Below are 16302 nucleotides of genomic sequence, written 5' to 3'. Positions count from 1 at the left end.
TGCCTTGTTGATGCTAGAGGTCAGATGAGAATGGGCCGACTGATTCAAGCTGATAGAAGAGAAACTTTGACCGAAATAACCACTTGTTACAACTGAGGTATGCAGCAAAGCATTTGTGAAGCCACAACATGCACAACCTTGAGGCGGATTGTACAATTTGTACGAGCTCACCAAAATTGGACAGTTGAAGACTTGAAAAATGTGATGAGTCTCGATTTCTGTTGAGACACTCAGATGGTAGAGTCAGAATTTGGCATAAACAGAATGAGAACATGGATCCATCATGCCTTGTTATCACTGTGCAGGCTGGTGCTGGTGGTGTAATGGTGTAGGGGATGTTTTCTTGACACACTTTAGGCCCCTTAGTGCCAATTGAGCATCGTTTAAATGCCATGGCCTACCTGAGCATTGTTTCTGATGTCAGAACTACAAAGACAAACAAAACATATACTTTTAAACTATAGATATAATACAAAACATTCAACACACACTCTAAAAATGTCCTGGTTATTTTTTACCCATAATTGGTAAATATTGGACAGAACACACCGCTGGGTTAAAATTGACCCAATGCTGGGCTGTTTTTACCCAACTGCTGGGTTATTATACCCCATGGTTGCATAACAACAACAACAACCCAACATTTGTTCATTTTTTATCCCAGCATGCACTCTTAAAAATGCTGGGTTGTTTTTAACCCAGGGCTGGGTCACTATTGGACAAAACACACTGAAAAAAATGATTAATTGAATTTAATAAAAAAATTTAAGGTAAGTGGTAATCAATTTATTTAAGCTACATTTAAACAAAAGTTTTATATTTAATTTTACTTTACTAATCTTTTTTGTTTAAATGTAGCTGCAATAAATTGATTGCAACCACTTACCTTAAAAAAATTGATTAAATTCAATGAATAATTTTTTCAGTGCACACTGCTCGGTTAAAATGACCCAACTGCTGTCAATCAACCAGCAGTTGGGTCATTTTGGCCCGGCAGTGTGTTCTGTCCAATATTTACCCATTATGGGTAAAAAAATATCCCAGCCATTTTTAGAGTGCCTCAACCCTGTAATAGAAATTTGATTTCCAAGGGAAAAATCTATCATATGTTGCAGTTTGGGGGACTTACTGAAATAGTATAGTGCTTAAACTAGCAAAAACATTTGAATGTTTATTTAAAATGTTAAATAAAAGTTTATTTGTGCCCATATAATTCATTTCAGCACATTGTTAAGTGTAATCTAATTGAGGTCAAGTGCATATAAGGGCAACATTCATGACTGTAACTAAAGGCTCATAATGATTTTTAGCTCACCCACCCAAACTAAAGTGCAGGGGGAAAAAATCTCCTCATTTGCTACCAATTAACTGCTCTCACTAGCTCTTTATGTGGTTCAACCCATCCTTTAAAGCCCCCAGCACTCCTGCAGGAGAAACAGACCACACGCCCTTGACAAGGTGTCAACACCGTGAGGCACCAACCCAAAATGTTTAATTCAATACAGTTACTAAACATTTATGCATCTACTACTGTTTGTGCTATACATGAACACTAAACAACAACATACACATTTTTATTATTGTGTCAAAAATAAATCCATTTTTGAAAAGCCGTTTTTTGATCAGGACATTGAGGCTAAACAAAGGCAAGTCCATTGGTAGTTCATCTTGACATATTTTAAAGGTAACACTCTTCATTTATTATTGTTGGCATACTTTAATGTACATGCACATTATATACTCAATGAATCACAAACCGTGGCAAGATTTTAGAAAATCTACATTACTTTCAATAGTATGGCTACAGTAATTTACTATTGGTTAACCTTTAGCCTACAAGATATAATCCAGAATGAACGTTCTGGCTTATGTTTCTTCTGTAATACCAGACTTGTTTAATATTATACTGTACTATATAATAGTGTGTCCTTATTGTGTGACTCCAATCCCAAAAGCACATATGTTCAGCCGACAATATCTTCTCTGTTACGGTCATAGTATACATTTATTAGCAGCGCATGAAGGCAGACTTGTATAAACAGCTTCAGAAGTGAGCACATTTGGCACAAAGTAATAGTTTAGCTCATAACAGGGTCACTGCTTGGTCTGACAATGAACAGATGTACTTTCAATACGTTGCAAAGAAAGTCTCAAATGACGCCAAAAGCCCATATGGTGAGGTGTGAGGGGATGTGGTCTTTAAAAACCATTAGTCCAGGTGAGTCATTATTATGCTTTTTATGCTTTTTTTTATTATCTCAATGCTAAACACTAATATGACATAAAACGCCTTTCACAACTTGAACCATCATTTAACACTTATTGAGGTGTCTAAACAAGTCACACTACACAGTTAACATCCTGTTTGTTTGTTTGTTTGTGTATGCATGTGTGTGCGTGTGTGTGTGTGTGTCTCGGACAAGGAATACAATAGTGCCACCTTTTGAAATCAGATGAGAAAAACACAGTTGAACCTAAAATGTTATGTGGGACAGGACCCTTTAATTTCATTAAGTGGGACACACTTTTTGGGAATGCAGACCGAGATGAAATTATTTGTCAGTAAAAAGCTAACAGCTGAACAGTACATTTATGAACTACACAAACAGTGCCAGTATGTCCAACAGAAAATTCAAACAAAATGCAATTAAACCTGAAACAAACCAATATTCTCAGAAAAATTCTAAGCTTTTGTACCTCTTCTTGTTCACATACAGTATATAAAATGTAAAATGAAAGCACTTTATGTACTTGTACTTTGTTAAAAACAACTTGTTTTTATGAAATGTAGTGAAGTCAGAAGTACAATATTATGCATCGGAATATAGTGAAGTTTGCCAAAGAATAACACTCTGATAAAATTCAGATTACTACGAAGCCCCTAAGAGGACATGGAGCAAAAATTAAATAAAGTTTAGTTTTGCGTGCGTACGTGAAACTATCGAATTTAGTTTTGCATGCTCACATGAAACTTTAGCATGCTCACGTGAAACATTAGCGCGCGCACCTGAAACTATTGCGCGTTCACATGAAACTATCGTGTGCGCACGTGAAACTATCGAATTTAGTTTTGCATGCTCACATGAAACTTTAGCATGCTCACGTGAAACATTAGCGCGCGCACCTGAAACTATTGCGGGTTCACATGAAACTATCGCTTGCTCACTTGAAACTATCGAATTTAGTTTTGTGTGCTCACGTGAAACATTGGCATGCTCACATGAAACTTTAGCGCGCGCACGTGAAACTATTGCGCGTTCACATGAAACTATCGCATGCGCACGTGAAACTATCGAATTTAGTTTTGCGTGCTCACATGAAAATTTCGCGTGCTCACGTGAAACTTTAGCGCACGCACGTTAAACTATTTCGCGTTCACATGAAACTATCGCGTGCGCACGTGAAACTATCGAATTTAGTTTTGCGTGCTCACATGAAACTTTTGCATGCTCATGTGAAACTTTAGCGCGCGCACGTGAAACTATTGCGCGTTCACATGAAACTATCGCGTGCGCACGTGAAACTATCGAATTTAGTTTTGCGTGCTCACATGAAACTTTTGCGTGCTCACGTGAAACTTTAGCGCGCGCATGTGAAACTATTGCGCGCTCACATGAAACTATCGCGTGCGCACGTGAAACTATTGAATTTAGTTTCGCATGCTCACATGAAACTTTCGCGTGCTCATGTGAAACTTTAGCATGCGCACGTGAAACTATTGCGCGTTCACATGAAACTATCGCGTGCGCACGTGACACTATTGCGCGTTCACATGAAACTATCGCGTGCGCAGGTGAAACTATCAAATTTAGTTTTGCGTGCTCACATGAAACTTTTGCGTGGTCACGTGAAACTTTAGCGCGCGCACATGAAACTATTGCGCGTTCACATGAAACTATCGCTTGCACACGTGAAACTATCGAATTTTGTTTTGCGTGCTCACATGAAACTTTTGCGTGCTCACGTGAAACTTTCGCGTGCTCACGTGAAACTTTCGCGTGCTCACGTGAAACTTTAGCGCGCACACGTGAACTAAACTTTAAAAAAATTCTGCACATGAAGGTTTCGCATGAGCACATGAAAATTTTGATTCCTAGTGAGTAAAAAAATTATTTGACACCTCTGCAAAAATATTTTCTAAACAAAAAGTCTGTGGTGTGGATACTTTATGAAGCCATACATACAGCCTGGCAATGCACCATGGTTCCTTATAGTGGTTAAAGGTTGTACTTAATATAAAAAGGTAAGAAGAAAATTGGTCTTTCAAGAATCTTTGAGAACCAAAAATGTTTCTCTTATGGCATCATAGTGATGAACACTTTAAGCACTTTTACTTTAAAAAGTGTGTTTATTTTATGTCCTTAAAGTAAATAATAATAAAAAAAATATTTCTTACTATTAAATATTTAACTTTAATAAACAAACGCAGATGTTACTCTAAAGAGGATTATAAAGTCATGCACATAAACAAAAGCTCTTGAATTGTTAACCACCAAGAGATTCCTTGGTCTCCAAAGGTCTCTGACACAAATGTATGGCCGGCTGAACTCAAGCAAATAAACTTTGACCCTTTAAGACTTTTTCTTCTGCGTGACAGCTCCTGAATGACAGACAACAGCTGTTTAAACAATCAAAAACCTAAAAATCTTGACATGGCCACAAACAATAGTAGCACTAGTAATAACACAACCTTCTAATAGCCCTAAAGATGCCTCTTTAAAAAACTTGCACTGAAACCACAGAATTCTTCTCTGCATTTTAATAGCTACATCGCATGATACATTAAAATGCCGCTTAGGGAAAAAAGAGAGCTTGGCAAAAATCCCAGACAAAATGTCTTTTTTTGTCTGGACTGCACTTTTCAGTAATCGCTCCTTACAGTATGTGTAACCTAGTGTGTTGAAAAATGTGCAAAACAAAATGTAAAGTGTCTGACGGGTACAACATTGCACACTAAAAGGCAAGAACAAAATAAACATCAAAGTGGGAAAACAGATGAGCGAAGGGGAATGTAGGGGTTAATCTCAGACTGGGGAAACCTGATGCTAATTAAGTCTTTGGAATGTCACATACTGACTGTGTTGTAAAACCTAGTGAGCTGCCTAACTAGACTGCGTTTCTGAATATCAAAATCATGTAGTACATTTGGGAAACCATATATGCAATTACTTTTAGACATTGAATGCAATGAACATTTTAAGATGAGTGTTTTGGGTATCATATGTGTGTGCATTATTTTTAAGCATCATAAGCACTCACAATGCCATATATTATAGATCATAATGCAATATGTGTTGAAAATTATAGGTGCATTATGAACACTTTGCAACACATACAGCATTTTGGGCATCGTATATAGGAGTATCCATGCTTTTTGCATATATGTATCATTTTGTCATTATGTGTACAGTATGTAATCTTTGCTATCATAGATGCATGTGCACGTTGTTTTAATGTGCATTATAATGTTTCTACTTATAAGTAATGTGTCTGATACCCCAACACATACTGTTTATGTAGGGAGCTTTTGAGATTTTGAGACACGGCCAGTGACATCCTCCTTTAGAAGTGTTCATTGTGGCTCACACTCATACTAACAGCACGCACTCCATGAAGTAGAGATGCTCACCTCCTGCTGTTTATATTTTCATTGACATTCCAGAAGACAGCTGCAGGTAAGACAATCTCACTATTTAAAGAGTTTATTGGCGGAGAACAAAATCAAAACATCATGTTATAGACTTGGGTGCTGACTATTACTGACTTTAAACTGAGAGTAGGCACTTTTTAATTTTTGTAGAAACTCGTGCATGGCAACTAAATGGAATCGCTTACGTTTGGCGTTGCTTTATTTCTTACGCTTTATTGCGTAATTGATATCCCCTTTTGTTTAGGTGGACCGATGATCAAACAATGCCATCATCAATAAGGACGCAGTTGCTGCTGGTTTGTGTTTTATGTGCGTTCAGCTCTGCGCGCTCGGGGGACACTGGAGACGCCAGAGCCTGCTCTGGATCGCACTGTCCGGCGGGGAAAGCGTCCAGACCATCGCGGCAGAACAATCCGACAACACAGAGCAGATCGATAAATCAACATCATTCCCTCCCCAGCTCGCATTTTGAACATCACGCGGCGCTCTTATCGCACCGCGGGCGGTCTGGAGAGCAGACAAGAGAAAACATCCAAACGCGCGTCGCTGGTTTTTATGGTTCTGCGTGCGCAGATTGCGGCAGCCCTCCAAAGCCAGCACCGCAAGTTATTAACGACACCAGAGAATGTAAAGGAATTGAGTGCCGTTTACCTCTAAGGGTACGACCGAAACCACGATCGAGACCGTGCGCTGGAGACGGGTGCGTGCCCGGGACCAGCCAACCTCCTCTCATCCATGTGGCAGACAGAGCTGCACAGTTTCTGGGGGAATTTCCTGACATTGGATATCCTGCATCTGAGCTCGGAGCTCCTTTGGGAGTGCAGCTCACTTGTGACATCAAACCAGGTGATTTAAAACAGTGCTTCCAGCTGTTCAGCACTTGAATGAGAATATCTTGTTTCGAAAATGGTGTAACACTTCAGCAGAGTTGGCAATATAGTAGTACCAGCATTCAAAACGAATACAGCACTTTATTTTCACTTCTTAGTCTGCTTACAAAACTATAACTTTATTTATGAGTGCTGTTACATGTACCTTTACCGGACCATAGTACTGTATATGGCCATGATATTCAGTAAGTATCTAGTAGCTTAGAGGTACCCACCATTTTCTGTCATAAACCTGGAATAAAGTACCCTAAAGTAGGTCAGCACTATACTTTAGTATGTATCAGTAATATTTTGTGGGTATTACCAATTGTTGTTTTTTAGATGTTATGTGGGTGCACTCTCAAAAAAGGGGACAAAAGCAGTCACTGTGCGGTACCAATGTACATATTTGTAACTCAAAGGTACATACTAGTACCGTAAAGGTAGGCTACACACACACTGTACATGGTACACTCTCAGAAATAAAGGTACAAAGCTGTCACTGGGACAGTACCCATTCAAAAAGGTACACCAAAGAGTGCATATTAGTACTTCAAAGCCAAGGTACATATTGGCAGTTCAAAGATACATATTTGTACCTAAAAGGTAAATATTATGACCTTTTTTAAAGGGTACTACCCCAGTGACAGCTTTGTACCTTTATTTTTGACAGTGTACATATTAGAATATTTTTCAAAGGTACCGACCGTCCCAGTAACAGTTATTTCTGACAGTGTGGTCAGTGGTGGCCAGTTACTTCTCTTTCGACGGGCGCAAATTCAAAATATGTGTCGCGTTTGCTCGTCATGTCAAAATATGTGTTTGTTGCATCATGTGCACCATGTGAGATGTCAAAATATGTGCCTGCTGCACACGCGTCGAAAAGGTTTTTGATAAAGGAGACGTTTACAAAATACTCATAAACCCCTTCAAAGCTACTGCAGGGGACACGTATTTTGTAATGACACGTGATGCACATAAGTTCACATGAAGTACAGAACACACACATGACGGGCTAATTACATGTTGTGATGAGCTTCCCATCGTGCGCACTCGAAAAATAAGTCAGCGACCACCACTGAGTGTGGTAGTATAATCCACATTGCACATTTTTCTTCTTGCACATAAGTAGAAAAATATGTTGGATGGAAAATGACATAGACCGGTTTTTGCATGTATGAAACATTTAAATAAATAGACAGACATCACAAGAGAATTCTTTCCACTCTTTCTTTTCAAACATTTAACAATTGCACATCGTAGTATGGGAACTGTACACAAACTTTCAGGCCCCATAAAACTCTTCATTTTCTCATCAGTACTGGAATTTCCTTACATCAAATGATACGGAAACTTGACAGCTGGTTTGAGAACTATTATTGCAACCATACACATCTGCTTGGCTTGATACACTGGCAGCCGAGTGTCTAGATTTACTAGATACTTTGATCCATTTCCATACCACTTAAATAGCCTTACTATAGGAACTGAAGAAAATAGCACTTGGTTTTAAATAAGATATGATAAAATTGCTTCGGCTGTCCCATATCGGAGTGCAGTGTTAACTGTACAACTTCAAAGCATTTTTTTCACCTAAACAACATGCATTACAGTAAGTTGTTTATCTTGATGCAAATAATTTACCCAAATATCTGTCCTTGAATCATTTTAATAAGTCTGGTAAGATCAGTTTCATATTTGTCTGGACGGAATTATCCTATGTGCCTTGTTCTGTAACAAGAATCAGGTTTGTATTAGTGTATGTCTTTTTCTGTACAGCACATTTGGCACGGTTGCCTTGAACTGTGCCTGAGCGTGATTGCCCCCCCTCCTAACTTCCCCACAAGCTTGCACTTACACTTTATTTTGTACGATCCGAGCATGCTTTCGTCTTTATAGTGCAACTGTTTTGAAGAAAACAAGATGTAAAGCGCTCTCTCAGAACAATGGAGACCATCATAATGTTAAGTTTGTGGCTTTTTATTTTGAGTTGTTTGGAAAATAGTGATACACAACCCTCTTATGGCGCTTTTCCACTGCATGGTGCCCCACGATTTGGTTTAGTTTGGGTCGGGTCGGCTTACTTTTGGGAGTTTTTCCACTGGGTGCAGTACGTAGTACCCAATACTTTTTTTCATAGCACCTCGGTTGGGGATCCAAGCGACCCGAGCTGATACCAAACGTGACGCGAAAACACTGTAGATCACTGATTGGTCTGAGAGAATCGTCACTACCAGCGTCATCGCTATAATGTAAAAGATTAGCTTTACCTTTATGCTAGCTTGCCCTGTCTCGAGCAAACATGTTGTCAAATGTGCTTTGCCATAAGTTCCCAAACTCCCTTTTAGGGATGAAAAACATCCATAGGTTGTGAGTCACGGACAGTTTGTGGCGGAACATTTGCGACGAGCACCTCAGCATTATATATGCTTAAAGCAACTTCCATGAGGCTCAGCGGAGCGCCGTCGACTGACGCCACGGGTGTTTGAACAGAAACTGTCATGTGAGACAGAGGTATAGTGATAAACACGATGTGCAAACATCTATTTTTTGATGGTCAATTTTAATTTTGGGGCGGACTGAGAAATTAATGAATGTATGGGAATGTACAACGACGCTCTCACTTGTATGATGTCACAGCAGTAGGCAGCGCAAATATAACGACACAGTTATAATCCCTCCCACTGTGAGGTGATACTAAACTCGATGGAAAAGCTAACCAAGCCAAAGTGAGCTGAGCTGACCCGACCTGACCCAAACCAAACCGTGGGGTGCTATGCAATGGAAAAGCGCCATTACATGCCTAAAGCCCTATTTACACGGGATTAGTATCACCTGATGACCCTTTAGTGATTTGTAATAATTGCGGAGGGTGTCTGTGATCTTAATCCTGTGGAATCTGCCATGTCTGTAATTTGTAGAGTAAAAATACCCTGCAGATGACCTACCATATTTCGCAGAACCCTGATGTCCTGTGATAATATTAGTCTAGTGCGAATCGGCATCTCTGTAATTTGGCCAGGAATTGGCGGGGTCGTATATCATTTTTCAAGGATTTTATTACCTGTGCACATTTTATTTAGTTTTTCTCTGTTTCTGTGCATCTCGCGCTGCAGCTGAGGAGGGCACACACATAGAGACAAATCCCTTCACTTCTTATGACTTTCCTTGTAAAACTTGTTATATTTTTCTGCTTTTAATCATCTATTCAGAATTTCAGTCTCTTCTTGTCCATGTTTGATGATTAATGCAAATCTGCGGAACTGTCATTAAATGAGATCTCTGTATAGGCGGAGCTGTCAGCCTCAACATCACAAAACCGTTTTACTACGTGTCGCAGTGTTCTGTGTATAGGAAACAGTGTTATGCAAAGCCTCAACATCCGGGAAACAAGTCAGTAAATTTGAGTAAAATCATAGGCTTTGCTTATCCCGTGCGAATGGCACATATGAAACTCAGATGTAGGGGGGAATTACTAAATCACCAAAGGTCCCCAGATAATACTGATCCCGTGCGAATAGTACCTCTGTGATTAGTCTATCTATTACTTGTGCCGCTCAGACATTTAAATGTAACTGTGCTGCGCACATCAAAAGGTTTTTCCATATTGGCAAATGATATTGAATCATATTGTCACATATCTCCTTTCAAACTGCACTCTTCAAATCTGCGACTCGATTTAAATTCACACTGTGCTTTCAGCACCTGAGCCCAAGTAAACCATGCCCAAGCACACCTCTGTTACCAGGCAGCGAATCCGTTCAAAGGAGTCAGTTCGCGAATCAGACGCGTTGTGTTCTAATCCAGGCTGAGCAGCGCAAAATTGTAAACAAAGTGTTACTGTAACAACACGAAAAACATTTCCTCTGTGGATATGATTTGGTCTTCCGACCTTTCGCCATCGAGTCAGTTTTGTTTTGAGTAATAAAAGCAGGGAGACAGTTTAAAGACAGAAAGCGTGCGCACGCGGCTCTGCTCACTCTGTCACGCAAACAAAGATCATCATCACTCATTAATCACATGAAATGAGCCTAATCTTTGCACGGACAGTGCACCATGAGACAAAAGCCTGTCGCGCTGTTGTACTGGCTAATTAATTGGCGCGATCCCGCCATCGTTTACTAAAGCTGTTTGTGAACAAGACACGGCTGCACATTCGTGCCAGTTCCGCCGGACACGTCCCGAACATGTTTTCGGGTTCGTTCTCCGGAAGTCGCGTTGCTCGACCGCATACGTCATCACATTTCAGTTAAAATACATTAGAAAATTAAGATTTATTTCTTTTTCATTCTTACCTTGAAATGTAACGGTTGCTTTTCTGAAATTAAACCCAAAATATTAAACCTTGATGACATATGTGGTCGACCAACGCGACTTCCGGAGAACGAACCAGAAAACATGTTTGGGACGTGTCCGGCAGAACTGGCACGAATGGCCACCCTAAGCAAGAGGCAGCGTCACAAGTTCTACAACAACGCTTAGGAGCCCGCAGCTGCGCCTGCCTATTAATCGGCCTAATTTTGCAGCAAAATCGGCCAAAGCCGATTTTAAAAAATATGCCAAAAATCGGCCAAATTATCGGCCCGGCCGATAAATCAGTCGACCTCTATTTTGGATAGTGTGAGTTTGCCCTAAATGTGCACTTTTAGAATGCTCCCAACCAGCAACAAATTCCTTGTATGCTCAAGCTTACCAAATAACGCTTTATCCTAAAGAAGGAAAAAGAAAAGCTTTTTTTTATTTTGTTTTTATCATTGCAGGAGAAAATGAGGTCCCTGCAGAGGATGCACTTATCCTACATCTACAGCTGACAAAGGGTCAAGAGAAGCTAGTAGAGACGTTGAGAGCTCAGCAGGTGGTGATCCGCGATCTTCAGCAGAGACTGGTGGAACAGCAGGGGATGCTACTCTCCCAGCAACGCGAGATACTTGACCAGCAGCAACGCATGTACGAGCAGATGGATGTGGTTAAGGCTCAGTATGGTCTGCTTTCTGAAACTGTCAAACAAGTCTCCTTCCAAGGCCTTCAGGGAGAACTCCAGACCTATTTTGAAAGCCACCTGGCCGGGCTTCAGAACCAGGCGCGAAGCCACCTGCAGAAATCCTATGCTGTGCATAAAATGAATGTGGACACTAAAGTAATGGATGTAGTTGGAGATGCTGAAAGCCCATTGCTAGGCTGTCCAAATCCTTGTGGACCAGATGAATACTGCGATTTCCAGAAAGATCCACCCCAGTGTGAAAGATGTACCATGTGTCCACCTGGATTCTTCCTAGTGTCGCAGTGTTCCCCCACCGCTGATAGGATGTGCCAGGTGACAGTGTGGCCACTTTTGCTTTTTGCATGCAATTTGTGATAAATTGACATTTTTAAAAAAATCAGGCAATGTTATATTTTCAATTTATTCCAGTATTTTTTGTAAAAATTATCTATCAACAGGACAGGGATGAATGCTTGGAATTACCAAGCCTATGTGGAGAGCGAGTGAAATGTCTCAATACTCCAGGTATGAGAAGTAAAAGAAAAATGTATGCCATTTCAAAGTCTGATTCCTTCGGATTTACTAAGTTTGTATTTCTTTTGTTGATCAGGAGGATTTCGCTGCCTGGGTGTGTCTGAGAGGGAAATTTCCGCAGGGCTGTGTGGTCAAGACTACTTCTACAATCAGGAACTTCAGGAGTGTCAGGCTTGCTCTGATTGTGATGGTGAGCCTATTGCGATTCCCTGCACTTCCATCAGTGATGCTGTTTGTGGAACCATTTCAGAGAACATGCTGTCACGGTCTTGGGCTGCTTCTATTGCCATACCGCCAACAAAGTCAAAGGTCACATCCATCTTCCCAGGGTTACAACTTAATATCCATGGCCAAGAAGGAAACATCCTACTGAACAACCATGATGATTATCTCAACTTCCAACAACATGGACTTGTCTGGACAGACTACAACTTTGCTTTGAAGCACAGTTGCAGGAACTTTATCCAGGTTGGGATGCGAATTAACGGCACTGAAGAGGAGAACCATGATCTGAGTGGGGTTCGAATAGAGCAACCTGAGAGGAAGTTCTACCAGGGTGTGACTGTAAGTGCTGCCGTTGAGGTGGAGCCCAATCATACTTTGGCACTTGTCTTGAAGAGTCCCAACCAACATTGCAACCAGAGTAAAGATCTGCAAGTGTATGAGCTTGGAGGGTCCTCATTCAGCCTGCTCTGGCTATCTCATGACACCGGCGCTGTGGCCATGACTGCGCAAATGTCTACAGCAGCTCACTATCACAATAACTATCGCCCGACCTTTCGTATAGCCACTGTCTCTGACCCCTACATAGTAGCACTTACCCCCGACAGCCGTGGAGTGCGTTTCATGGAGAATGGTGTGGTGAAGTTTGTGCTCCAACAGGCCATATATTCCATGGGTCATGCCTGTGTTAGAGAAGGGTTCTCACTGATTGCCTACGTCAACCAAAACGGAACCAACCGGGAGGTTATACGCTCTTTTAAGTCAGGTGTCAATTACAGGGACACCTCCATCTCTCTTTCTGGGTCCACGAGGGTGGACAATGGAGACTGGCTTAATTTTGAGATTGTTGCACCATCTCAGTGTAATGTCCGCTACTTTGGCGATAGCTCTGGGATTAGTATACTGAGTTTGTTGTGGATCCCTACTGCTGTCTCGTCAAGCCTTATGGCCACTGTCTCCAAGACAGGCCTACTTTCAGGGGCAGTAAGAAATAAACCTCTTTTCTTTAGACAAATAAGTCCAAACACAGACCAGATGCGGCTAGCTGGTTCAAGTGAGCCCCATGCCCAAAGGAACTTTGTGTTTTCTGAGGCTGGGGTGGCCAGTGTGGCCCTCAACCTAAAGCTGATCCACTCCTGCAGTGTGGTGAAGCTGACCCTTTACCGGCAAGAAAAGGGAATTCAAGCCATATCTTTGGCCCAGCAGGTGGGTGGCCATATGCCAGAAGGAAGTGAGTGGGCTAGCGTAGGGCTGAGAACTTCATTTGATGTTCAAAACGGCACTGTTATCTATGTTTCTGTGGACTGTGTTCGAGGGCGAATCAATCAAATTACCACTGAAGGCGACACCAACATATCTATTCTTTGGGTGGCATCATGATCCCAAAAATGTCTTTACAATAGGGCTGCAAAACAACTAATCGCAACTAATTGTTTGCAGAATAAAAGTTTTTGTTTACATCATATATGTGTGTGTATTGTTTATAATAATTATGTATATAAAAACACACACACATGCATGTATAATTTTAAGAAAAATATCTGTGTATATATTAAGTAATTAAATTGGATTAAATTCAGTTTTATTTATATAGCGCTTTTCACAATAGGTAATTGTATCAAAGCAGCTTTACATTAACAGAAGCAGGGGAAAACACAGAAAAATCGACAGACAACATAAGTAGCAAAATACAGCGGCTATGAATAAACTTTACAAGCGAGCATATTAATAATGTATTGTATAAAAGAGGGTGCTAAGCTAAGCCAATGTCGGCTGACTCCCTGGGGTTGAAAAAAATCCCTAGGAGAAAAACCACCCGACATTTTTAGCCTGGGAGGAACAAAAAGTCCTCGGAGGGAAAAAAAACCTTGGGATATATATATATATATATATGGGATGTAAACAGTATGTAAACGGATAAGGAGATTAAACGGGTTCCGTCGTTGGTCAGGCATCGGCTGGGCATCACGTTTAAGGACGGCCAGTAGATCAGTGTTGACCTCCACGGCAGCCGGAACTGGGTCTGTTTGTCTCAATGTCCTCGGGATTCCTATTAGCGTAGGGGCCGTTCGCATATACTGCAAGTGTCACACAGTGTTGTGTTTTAATATATGCTCGGTTCCAGACAGGCTAGTTATTGCGGCATAAGTATATTACCCAGAGGAGTTGTGTGAATGCTTTGTTCCGTACAGGCTAACTATTGCGAAATAAGTACATTTACTGGACAAATTATGTGAATGCTTTGTTAAAGAAAAAGTCTTAAGTTTAGATTTAAAGTGATCGATTGTGTCTGATTCTCGGCCATCAGTTGGCAAATCATTCCAGAGCTTAGGGGCTAAGTAGGAAAAGGATCTACCACCAAGTATTCATATTTATAATATAAATTATACATAAATATAAAAATGTATATACATATCTTAACATTTCTTACATGTATGTGTGTGCATTTATATACATAATTATTATAGACTACACACACATACTGTATATGATGTAAACAACTGCGTTTTTTTCTGCAAACGATAAGTTGCTATTAGTTGTTATGCAGCCCTACTTTACAACAATCTAAACTGGCTTTGTAATAAACAGATACAGAATGTTTGAAATTAATTACTGCTTTTTTAGATCAAATTACAGAATGGAGAAAATATTCAACATGCAACAAACCTCACGAAACTTGAAATAGTTGAAATACACAGGTGCTATTACAGTAAAACTCTTGTATTTAGATTGAAGGGAATGGGTATGCATTGTTTTGTAACAATCCAGTTAAAATATAAAATATATTTTTCTTGGCTGGAACAATGAACTGATAGCGATTTTACATAAGTACTTTTCAAGTACTTTGGCTGGTTGAGAAGTGACCAATTTTTCCCAAAGGAGGAAATTCTTTTTTTATATTTGTATACTTAGAAAACAATCTAAATTTGTGTAAACAGTATTTACGTGTGTGTGTACGTGTACCTGGTAATCCGTACAGTGATATTAATACCAATACTTTTTGAGTACACAAGCTTATAAATCAAACAAATATAGTTTGATAATAAAATATCAGAAGGTTTTTACGAGGATTACGTTTAGGGGTTGGGTTAGGGAAAGGGATTTGTACAATATGAGTCATTATACAGACGGAAAGTCCCTATAAAGAAATGGAAACATGTGTGTGTGTGTGCGTGCGTGCGTGCGTGTGTGTGTTCTTATTCTGCGTATTGGGGTGCTGATGCACTTTACTAAAGTGCAAAACATTGTACAGTAAATCAAATGTGATTGTTTTTTTTAAATGACTGTGTTTATCTCTATAAACCATCAATTTTAATAATCTATATAAAATACACAGGGGTAATGAATTAAATGACTTTAATTTTTGCTTGTTTTAAAACTGTTATTATAAGAATAATAATTTTTTGCAGTTTTTAGATTATAAATATTTATATTTAATGCAATTATAAATCAATACTGCTGACTATAATATCATCTTATTGTAATTTATAAGGAGATCCATAGACTACATAAGCCACAACTTTTGTCTATTCAGTTGTAGTTGTTTAGTAAGTGTATTACTCTGAATACTGTCTGCTGCCATATGAAAATGTTGCCTTTGCATACCATGTTTAATTGTTTCTGTATGTGTCTGAACTGCAAACTGAACAAACCTTTGGCAACAGTAATGTCATTCAGCATATGCCATATACTCGTGTATTTTGATACGACTGGTAATTCATTTACCCAAGTACTGTAGAAATTATGTAATGCTTTATAAAACATAAATAAAGATCAATTTCTATTTTGCCAGAAAATGTGTTTTTGCTATGAAATATTTTGAAAATAGCTTTTATGGTGATTCCTGGATAAATTAAATTAAATCTTACAATGCATGAAATCAAATGACTTGCATGATCAAAATCATTCTTTGTCAGATGACAAGCAGTACAGGGCAACACAAACATTTACCAAAGTCTGGCAAAAGATTTTGTCTCTTTCATTTTCTTAAAAGGTTTCAGTAATTTTGGAATGTTGATGGTGAACACAATTATGTGTCTGTCCAA

General features: G+C 39.7%; 1 protein-coding gene across 1 annotated transcript; it reads left to right on the top strand.

The window, feature by feature from the left end:
* Positions 1–4037: 4037 nt before the first annotated feature.
* nell3 (NELL (neural EGFL like) family member 3) lies at positions 4038–16041 on the top strand. The gene is made up of 5 exons (XM_055182774.2): positions 4038–5675; positions 5895–6496; positions 11280–11833; positions 11959–12025; positions 12111–16041. The coding sequence occupies exons 2-5, from the start codon at positions 5914–5916 to the stop codon at positions 13634–13636; spliced, it is 2730 nt and encodes a 909-aa protein (XP_055038749.2). The 5' UTR covers positions 4038–5675; positions 5895–5913; the 3' UTR covers positions 13637–16041.
* The last annotated feature ends 261 nt before the right edge of the window (positions 16042–16302 follow it).

Source organism: Misgurnus anguillicaudatus, chromosome 25, assembly GCF_027580225.2.
Source record: "Misgurnus anguillicaudatus chromosome 25, ASM2758022v2, whole genome shotgun sequence".
Taxonomy (NCBI): domain Eukaryota; kingdom Metazoa; phylum Chordata; class Actinopteri; order Cypriniformes; family Cobitidae; genus Misgurnus; species Misgurnus anguillicaudatus.
The sequence above is the reverse complement of the archived record's forward strand: the minus strand, read 5'-3'. Positions and strand labels throughout refer to the sequence as shown.

Bases quoted from the DNA above. Each gene is read 5' to 3' on its own strand.
- nell3 (XM_055182774.2), top strand. From the start codon at position 5,914: ATGCCATCATCAATAAGGACGCAGTTGCTGCTGGTTTGTGTTTTATGT. The intron at 11,834-11,958 runs GTGACAGTGTGG...ATCTATCAACAG, and splicing joins CCGCTGATAGGATGTGCCAG to GACAGGGATGAATGCTTGGA. The intron at 12,026-12,110 runs GTATGAGAAGTA...TTTGTTGATCAG, and splicing joins GAAATGTCTCAATACTCCAG to GAGGATTTCGCTGCCTGGGT.